This window comes from Monopterus albus, unplaced genomic scaffold (genome assembly GCF_001952655.1).
Source record: "Monopterus albus unplaced genomic scaffold, M_albus_1.0 scaffold297.1, whole genome shotgun sequence".
Lineage (NCBI taxonomy): Eukaryota > Metazoa > Chordata > Actinopteri > Synbranchiformes > Synbranchidae > Monopterus > Monopterus albus.
The window spans coordinates 175,745-184,554 of record NW_018128177.1 but is presented as its reverse complement, the minus strand read 5'-3'; the positions used below and the strand labels follow the sequence as shown (position 1 = coordinate 184,554).

The 8,810-nt window shown below is 40.5% G+C and overlaps 1 protein-coding gene across 2 annotated transcripts; it reads right to left on the bottom strand.

The window, feature by feature from the left end:
• Nucleotides 1–1,137: 1,137 nt before the first annotated feature.
• On the bottom strand, nucleotides 1,138–8,660 carry patl2 (PAT1 homolog 2). Of its 2 annotated transcripts, none has more exons than XM_020623309.1 (19): nucleotides 8,532–8,660; nucleotides 8,032–8,185; nucleotides 6,774–7,024; nucleotides 6,623–6,685; nucleotides 6,493–6,546; nucleotides 6,250–6,414; nucleotides 5,679–5,753; nucleotides 5,429–5,577; nucleotides 4,618–4,692; nucleotides 4,392–4,515; nucleotides 4,169–4,286; nucleotides 3,564–3,670; nucleotides 3,427–3,480; nucleotides 3,197–3,339; nucleotides 2,859–3,015; nucleotides 2,358–2,498; nucleotides 2,171–2,268; nucleotides 1,795–1,935; nucleotides 1,138–1,694 (listed from the first exon to the last, which is right to left on the bottom strand). In XM_020623309.1, the coding sequence occupies exons 1-19, from the start codon at nucleotides 8,658–8,660 to the stop codon at nucleotides 1,661–1,663; spliced, it is 2,232 nt and encodes a 743-aa protein (XP_020478965.1). In that variant the 3' UTR covers nucleotides 1,138–1,660. The 2 variants fall into 2 exon arrangements, with proteins under 2 accessions (XP_020478965.1, XP_020478966.1); XM_020623310.1 differs by having other exon boundaries at nucleotides 5,429–5,526.
• Between the last annotated feature and the right edge of the window lie 150 nt (nucleotides 8,661–8,810).

The window sequence follows — 8,810 nt, the reverse complement described above, 5'->3', positions numbered from 1 at the left end:
AGTTCAAGGGGGCCGAATACTTTCGCAAGGCACTGTAAATTAAAAAAAAAAAAGATAATCAAGCCAGCCTTCTGCTCCTTTAGTCAGTTTTTGATAAGGCAACTATCCAACCCTAAGCCAAATATGCAGTTCTTAACCAAGACATTTAAGGGTTAAAATTAGAAACCAATTGTGCCTTGTAACATCACTGACCATGTTTGTGGCTTCACTGGTTTGTCTTATTACCACTATCCAAGGCTGAAAGTTATTTTAAAGGCATTTAAAATGCTGGGGATGCTGTTTAACCACACTGGTCTCAGTGAAAATATTGAATGTCTGCCAACACTAAGGCTGCATTTAGTTTTTGTAGCCTCGTCACTGCCAAACAAAAGACAGCAGTAGTAGAGAGAAATTGTGACCTCATAGCTGCCTTTAACTTGTCAATTTCTACTCCACACAACACTAGATAAACTGATATGATGTCCATAATAAAGTAAGTCCTGCTGCCAGTTTCTCCCTTTAGGATGTAAACAGTATTTAAGCACAAACCTATTAGTTTGGCTGAAACCTTGCTCCTTTCGGCAGGGAAGAAAATCTGGAGCACAGATTTAATGAAATGTTAACTCACGAGGTTGGCCAGGACATTGTATATGCTGCTTATCGAAGTTTGCATTAAGACCTGGTGCATCATCCAAACTAGACTCAAGTCTGGTCTCCAGGACTTGCACAGTCCAGCGTTCCCTAGTGTCAGAATGTATTTTCTGCAGGACTTGATCAAACTCCTGAGCATTTTTAACGATTTTTTTTTTTATTCATTTATGTTGCAAGTGCTTTACAAGGGTGCATTTTAAGTTCTGTTTCCAAAAGAACAAATAATCTTTACAACTGAAAATCTAAAGGTGGAAAATCACAAACACATTTAGTATTAATATACATATACACAATATGAAAACCAAAATTGCTTACTGGCTTTTGTTGACAGCCCACAACATGACAATTCTTAATGGTTATAATGAATGTAGGTTCAGCTGTACAATCAAATTATATAATCCTCAACTTGGTCAACAATATCTAAACACATTTTTCTCAGTCTGTCCTAAATGTGACCTGCATTTTGAGCCACAAGATGTCAGAGTTGTTTTGTGCCTCACAAACCAGCTCAATTTTACTATGAACCATGACAAAACGAGAACACTTTTCTCAGATAATACAGATGTTTATCATGCTTTTGGGGTGCAAAATTAAGAAAAACCAGGAGACCTTAAACTATGTTCTCCATTTCTTTAGAATGTGCCTTTGTTTTGTTTCATTTTAAATATTTGATTTTTATGAATCTGACATTTTATCTCAAATTCCTTATGTACCTGATATTTAGTTCTTTTGAAAGTGAACTGTGATTAGATTTTATATAAAAGAAAATAAAAAGTTCCTTGCGCTGCTGTAACCTACTGGAGACCAGAGGAGGAAAGCAAAAAGAGCAGATAAAGGAAATAAGGGAAACAGTTTGAGAGTGCAAAAATGTGAAGGAATGAGGGAGAGGACGAAAATGAATTGAAGCATTGTGAACACAGTTCATTATACCAAAGCTGAACACAGTTTGTATTAGGGCTGTACTTATCCTCCTTTTGCTTTAATACTTGTAAGAACAGTCATTAGCAGAACATCTCAGCTTCTGTCCACCTCAAGATGGAAGAGCTAGGAATCCAGTTGCTGATCTAAATAAAGACATTTGGTCTAGGTCAAAATATGCATTTTCTTTGTAAACACTGAACATTTTACACATATACACAAAAAAAGACAAAAAGCAAAACTTACTCCATGTTGCTTTTCAGCTGATGCACAGTACGTTTGTCCAGGTAACGGCAGAAGAGAGTGAGCAGATTTGAGGGCAGGAGGAGCGGCTCCACTAGCAAACACTGGGATAGCTGCCCCGCCACCAGAAATATTGTGTCGGTCCTAAGACAATAACAGACTACTGAGAAGGTATAATCATTATTTACATGACAACTGCAGTGACAGTAATACAAAGGGACTGACAAACCCACAAATGAACCACTGAAATGCAATTTCCCTTAGCTTCAAGGAGCTTTCAACTCATTGTTTTGGTATTGTGGCTTACAACTTTGCAGTTCCATGTGGACAGCTCATTTCTGCTACTGAAAAAAAAAAATTGCAGGTTTATGATTCTCACCAGGCCTCAAAGTCACCAATGCTGGGCTCTAAAGGTGCACCTGAGGACAGCAGCTTCTCTCCTTGGGACAGGAGAGCATAGAGTAATGACAGCCCAAACTAAAAGGGGAAAAACAGCAAGAGGAAACCTCAAAATCTTTTCCAGAAAAAATGGCACTAAATAAAAGTCCAACAAACAAAGCACAAACCTTGTTCTGACATGTCAGCGTGAGGCCCTCATATGCTGACACAGACTCAGGTGATGTGAGCTCTTTGAGAACGCCAATGAGCTGACTGAACGTCAGGCCTCCAATCACATTTCGAAGAGAGGGGTATAGCACCGGAAGGGCCTGAAAAAGAAGAGGATGGAAAAGTATACAGCATGCTCAAGAGTCTTCAACTATGCCCCACATTCTTTAGTGGATAATGCTGAGCCAAGTACAGGAGAGCTGTAATGATTAGTCGATCAACAAACTTAATCAGCAGTTCTGTGTCTTATGACAGTCAAGTGAAAAAATTTTTTGCTTTCTGCATTGTTTGCACAAAATGAGCATTTTAAGTCACTGTGTGGTTCTGGGAGATTACACAAAATGATTAATTGGAAGATATAAATTAAGTAATCTTTAGGTGCAGCCTTAGAGCCAAGTACAAGTGCTTAACCATGAGAAAGATTAAGGAACTTTAAAGCCTAATGTACAAATGCCCCCCACCTCGTCTGTATCTCTGTTCATCAGCGTCGGTAGGTTAGAGGCCACAACGCTCAAGATTTTCAGAGAGGTGTCAGGTTTCAGGAACGGGAGCAGACGGGCAAGAAGCTTTTTGCCTTTTGAGACCAGCAGGAAGGGAAGAAACTCCCCTCCTGAATCTCTAGATAAACAGGTTTGAAAAAATTTGGCACTCAAATTCAATATCCATCCAAATATTAATAAAGCTTTACAATTATAGTTAAACTAAAAACAAAAAGCATAAGATACAAAAAAAAACCCTCTACAAGCAATATTTACACTGTATGCTTCACTTCTTGCAAGTGACAGGGTGTCTAACTCACAGGGGGCCATGGTGTTGCAGCTGGGAGTAGATGTGCTCCACTTTCTTCTGGGTCTTCTCCGTCAGTCTTCTTTCATCTGCTTCAGAAGAGACTCTAGTTTTTGTCCTCTCCATCTCCTCCACCTCCAACAAAATTATGAACAACTGCAGAGCAAAACAGGCCATGACCACGTGTTGGAGAAGAAGCTTTTAAAACATCTCACTGTATCAGAACAAGTAACCAGCAAGTACCTTTTCCAGTTTGCTAAGGATCTCTAACCGCTGTTGTCTGATATCCTTTTGTTCCTGTAATGTGGAAGCAATTCTCCATATCAGCAAAGGCAGGTTAACACACTTCTAAGATGGCAGAAGTGTTCAGAAAAAGTCACCTCAAGTGGACCCTGAACTTGGACTGCATGAACTGCACTGATGGCACGGCGAGGAGAGTAACATGTGGACACGGCAACTTGACCCAAAGAGCCTTCAATGTGCACCACTGAAAGAACAAACATATCTTCCACAAATGTACAAGAAGATGTGCAGCACTGCAAGTGTAAGCAGATAGAGCTTTCATTACACCTTTACAGTGGAGTAGACTTGGTTTCAGAGGGGGATGCACAACAAATACATCATGCAAGGCATTTTTGAAGACATTACCTGTGTATAATAAGATTTATTTCAAACTAAAACCATGACAAGTGCCTGCAGGTATTCTTTCAACACCAGCTTAAGCTTACTGCAAATCAAAGTGACTGATGAGTCTATCAGCATTTATCAATTCAGATCTCATCTGAACTATGGTGACTGGACAGTAAAAGACTAATGGTTGAAGACATAAGTGAGAATCAACCTGAAATGTAGGAAACACACCAAAAGTGATTTAGAAAATTTCTCTGTGGGAATCGCACCCTTACTTTGGTGGCTGTATGGATTCATACTGTAACATCAAATGCCAAATAATGTGGTCTAGTAGCATGAAAAAGTGACTAAACACCTGGCGTGTACAACTCAGTCTTCATGATATAAGGTGTAGTGAGTTTCAGCGGCTCCTTCTTGCTCCTGATGCCTAGCTCTTCCTCGGCCATCTTAGCTTCTAGCCGTCGATAGTATTCCTAGGCAAGGCAAGTTTATTTAATCTAATTTGCATTCAAGTATATTGTCTGTATTGTGTTAAGCACTTGAACTGCCTTTGTGACTTCCAAGCAAAGAGTTCCTACCTGGTAATAGTAGTCCTCAAGGTATGGATTCTCACTTTGCAGCTGAATCATCTGCAGCCTGGTGATCCACTCCTTCTCTTTGGCAGTCATTAGATTACAGTAAGGATCCCAGCCCTCTGCTTTTCTACAGACAGGGTTATTCTCTTATAAATACACTTACTACCTTTTCACTACATACTGCATGTGACAAAATGACTTCAAAATCTTTACTTGATGTAGCACCAACCTTTGGAATGTGTGTTGTTTTTGACTAAGTATTCGTTTGTGCTGGGGGTGAAGCTGGGCCACAGGACTAGGGTACCTGGGGTTCAGAGAAAGACTTCACATTCAATCTTCAACATTTCCATTAAAATAAATAAATAAAAATTGGTGTGCTTTCTTACATGTAGTCAGAGCCAACATGTCAATTTATCTTTATGCAAAATGAACAGACATTCAGTATTAAGCTTTCATTTTCAGAATGTTAAACCCATGAAAGTTCTTTCAAAAGTACAACTGTCCAGTTACCAGGATAAATCTAAATTGCACAGTACATCTTGAGAATGTTGTACTAGCTTTAGTTCAGTTTGACTCATGTTTGGTCCTCATTTTCTGTCATTCCGACTTGCACTTTTAGAAGTTCTCTTTTGCTCAAGAACTTGATGTGCAGCCTAGTCATATCCTCTCATGCTGAAGTAGGTTTAGGCCTCCAGCAAAACCACTACTTTGCTTTTTCCTTTTCATAAAAAATATATTTCAGAGAGTTAACATTTCCTCTCAGTATCAGTCAATATCCAAATTGAGCTGCACATCAGTATTTGGGATGTATACCTGCATATTCCATCTCCAAAGGTCAGAGTTGGCCATTATTCCATCTTTACCTTGTCAATACATATATTAAAGCCCATGATTGTATGCAATCTATGAAAGTCAGGTCAATGCTTTATATACACAAAAAATGCCAAGTAATAAATATACTTGATACTTAAACTTTGACCACAAATATTTTAGACTACAAATAATACATTCCTGTTAGATACATGGAGGTGATCACACACCTGACGAGCTTCACTGGATTAGATGAGGGGCTGTAAAAGGGGGATGGTCTTGGTGAGTTGGAACCAAAGTGAAGCTGCATAATCTCAGGAGTCAGAGCCTGAGGAGTGGAAGGGCATGGGTGGTTCAAAGGAAACATGAAGCCCCTCGTCTGGTTCGGAACAAAATGTCATTTGTCAGGATGAAAACTGTAAATACATCTGGCATTTGCCTTAATGCATCAGAATAGGTCTGACTTATTGTGGAATTAACCTGACTGTAATGCTGCCGTGGTGTCAGTGGTTGACGTGGGAAGACAGGTGATCCTGAGATTATGGGTGAATGCATCTGGAAGACAGGTTTCCCAGAAAGTTAAGTTTAATAAAGTTGACAGGCAACACATTTCAATGGGTTTAAATAAACATTTAGACCATATGATAATGTACCTGCATTAAATGTTTTTACATGGAGTAAACAACACAAGTATAATGTGTTCATTAAAGAACTTTAGGAGATGCTGGTTGGTGGAGGGGTTTTTTGTTTTGTTTTTTTTTCTTTGCTTTGGACAGAAACAGGCTAGCCATTTCCCATTAAAGACCTTTAGGAGATGCTGGTTGGTGGGGGGTTTTTTTGTTTTGTTTTTTTTTCTTTGCTTTGGACAGAAACAGGCTAGCCATTTCCAGTCATTATACTAAGCTGCGCTAACCTGTGTGCTGCAGTGAGTTACAGTAAAGACACCTATGCAAGTGAGATTAACTGTTCATCCAGCTCTTGACAAAAAAAGAACCCAAAGTCAAACTATTCCTTTAAACTAAATGGGCATCATGTAAAATGAACTCCCCACCTGAAAGGGACTTCTCTGTCCAAACTGTCTCCTGGGGTAAGGTTCTCGAGGTTCCCCTCTCCTGCCCCTGAAGGAAGAGACAGGGTTTGGAAAATCCAGGAAGTTGGAGGTCAGGTGCTGACCTCTGCCTCTGTCACCATCAATCACACACACTACAGCACTGTCCTATGAAACAGTAAAATAAGAATCTGTTTAAGTAACTCACTGTCATAAGATTATTATGTGTTCTTTAGTTATCTTAACCTGAAGTATTGATCCTGAGATTCTTCTGGTCTTTCTGTAAGTGGGCGACATCCACTAAGAAGGGACAAAAGAGACGGTGAAAATATTACCAGCACAGACAGTTATGTCGTCTTAAAAAGGTGGAACTTACATCATCGTCAAAGGTTTTCTGGTACATGGAAATCCCACAGTCCACTATAGCACTGTCAAGACTCTGAAAAGTGAAACAGACTAAAATGAAGACAAGCAGGCGTGTGACGGCCTGCGTCATTTCAATTTTCAGACCAATGATTCTGCTTCACCTTGAGGCTTGGGCACCCCTCTACTATCCTCATCACAGCTGGGTCTTCAAACATCTGCCCCCTGTTCATCTGTGCCCTCCCTCTGCCTCGCTGCCCTGGGGGAACCCGGGGGAGGTACTGTGGCCTCTGTCTGGGAGGGGAGGGGGAACTGTGGCCAGACAGCGGACTGGGGTCTGGTGGTAGAGGTGGTGACTCTCCAAACTGAAGGGGACTGCTGTTGGTGTCATCAGTGGTCTCGTTTGCATCGAGATCTGCAATGCAGACACAAAGATGGAAGAACACCATGTTAGTCTTGATCATTTTTACCCGTGATCATATAAAGTGAGAATGTTTCACAAGCATTCCCTGTTCTCTTAGTTACTGTGATGTTTATAAAGACTTGAACACTGATCATGGGCTGACAGCATCTGCCCATTATGTTGAATGCTATAAGAGTAGACAGCACACCATTTATTTGCCTATAAATATTCTTCATCTATAGTACTTTTTCCTGTCTTTATTTTTATTGTTCATCTTTTGAGCTTGTTCCTTACTGTTACTGTGTTTCAACTCTTCTCCTCCACACTACAAATGACATGTTATTCTGCAACAAGCGGCAAATAAAGTTTAAGTTTAAGTGTATGAATGGTTAAAACACAGTACGAGGCCCATGTAAACACAGTGTACAGATCTGTGTTACCTTATGTAGGCTATTAAAGCCAAAATTTCTTAACACTGATTTTACCCCAACAAGAAACCATAATTTCTCATCTCAGACGTTTGCTTCTTTAAAAGTAGTTTGATATCTATTTGATTTTTGATAATATCACTCAAGGATTCACAGTAAATATGAAGCTATACAGCCCCCGGCCAGTTAGCTTAGTGCAAAGAGTAGAAACTGCTAGTCTGGCTCTGTCTGAAGGTATCAAATCCAGGGGCCACGTTTATAAACCATTGCACAGCTGTGTGCTTAAATCATGTGTATGGGTCTGGGGATCCATGCGCACACACACAACTTAATCACATGCTTTCAAACATAAGTCCAGGCCGAGAATCTTCCACATAACCTATGTAAACCAGCAAATGGCTGTTTCTTTTCATGAATGGAATTAATCTTTTCACCCACCTCTAGTTAAGAAAGTAATGCATTTCAAAATGCTGAACTACACCTTCAGATTTAGTTAGAAAGTGTTACACTGGTTGCAGAAGCTGGTCGGGCTTTTGCCCTGAGGACAAAATTACATTTATTCTGGGATTTAACATAAAAAAAAATACACACCCATTCCAAACGTCTCCTCGTTGTGGACATTTATGTCCTCATCCTCCTCAGCCATGGCCTGCAGGAATCCACAGTCCATACTGGTCCCATCCTCTCCATCACTCCACTCCTCTCCATTCTCAGGCCACTCAGGCTCAGGCACTTGCTCTGCCTCCTGGGGAGTTGGGCACCATGTGGAGATGGGAGGGGAGGGGAGAGGAGGGGGGAGGGGAGGGGAGAGGAGAGGAGAGGGAGACGCTCAAAAAGAAACTGAACGGTTCAATAAAACTTCAGCCAAGCTGCTTCTGTCTAAAAACAATGTAGTCCACCTATTTAAATAACATTTTCACAGCCATTGTTGAAAAGTAACTTAAGGGCATCAGACATTGTGTGGAAACTGTCAAAGGCTTATTTTCAGCACGCAATGAAGCCCCGAGCGCAACGTGAACCCGGAATTAAGTTTGCCACTTGCCCAATACAACAATATTCACACGTTTAGAATCTCAATTACACCAACTTACTTGTTGTTGCCCTGAATCACTCATTGTGTATTTTGGAGACGTTTGTTTAACACTCGGAGCCGACGTGTCACAACGACTTTGTTCCCAAGATTTCCCGCTGCTTCTTCTCAGACAGATAGGGAGGCTCATTAACTTAACTGAGCGCACCTGTCAGGTGCAGAGGCGTGGCTACGTCGTCTAGCGTGCGTTGCATGCCGCAAATTACGCATATTTAATTGACTTAGAAATTCAGGTATAATTTTTTTTTTAACTGGAAATTATGGATTTTACCAGGTTCTG

What these genes read in the sequence shown, in the direction of transcription:
- patl2 (XM_020623309.1), bottom strand. Translation starts at nt 8,660, where the DNA reads ATGAGCCTCCCTATCTGTCTGAGAAGAAGCAGCGGGAAATCTTGGGAA. An exon ending in AATCCAGTGAAGCTCGTCAG is followed by an intron (nt 4,693 to 5,428) that starts GTGTGTGATCAC and finishes TCTGAACCCCAG; the next exon opens with GTACCCTAGTCCTGTGGCCC. An exon ending in GACTGAGTTGTACACGCCAG is followed by an intron (nt 3,671 to 4,168) that starts GTGTTTAGTCAC and finishes TTGTTCTTTCAG; the next exon opens with TGGTGCACATTGAAGGCTCT.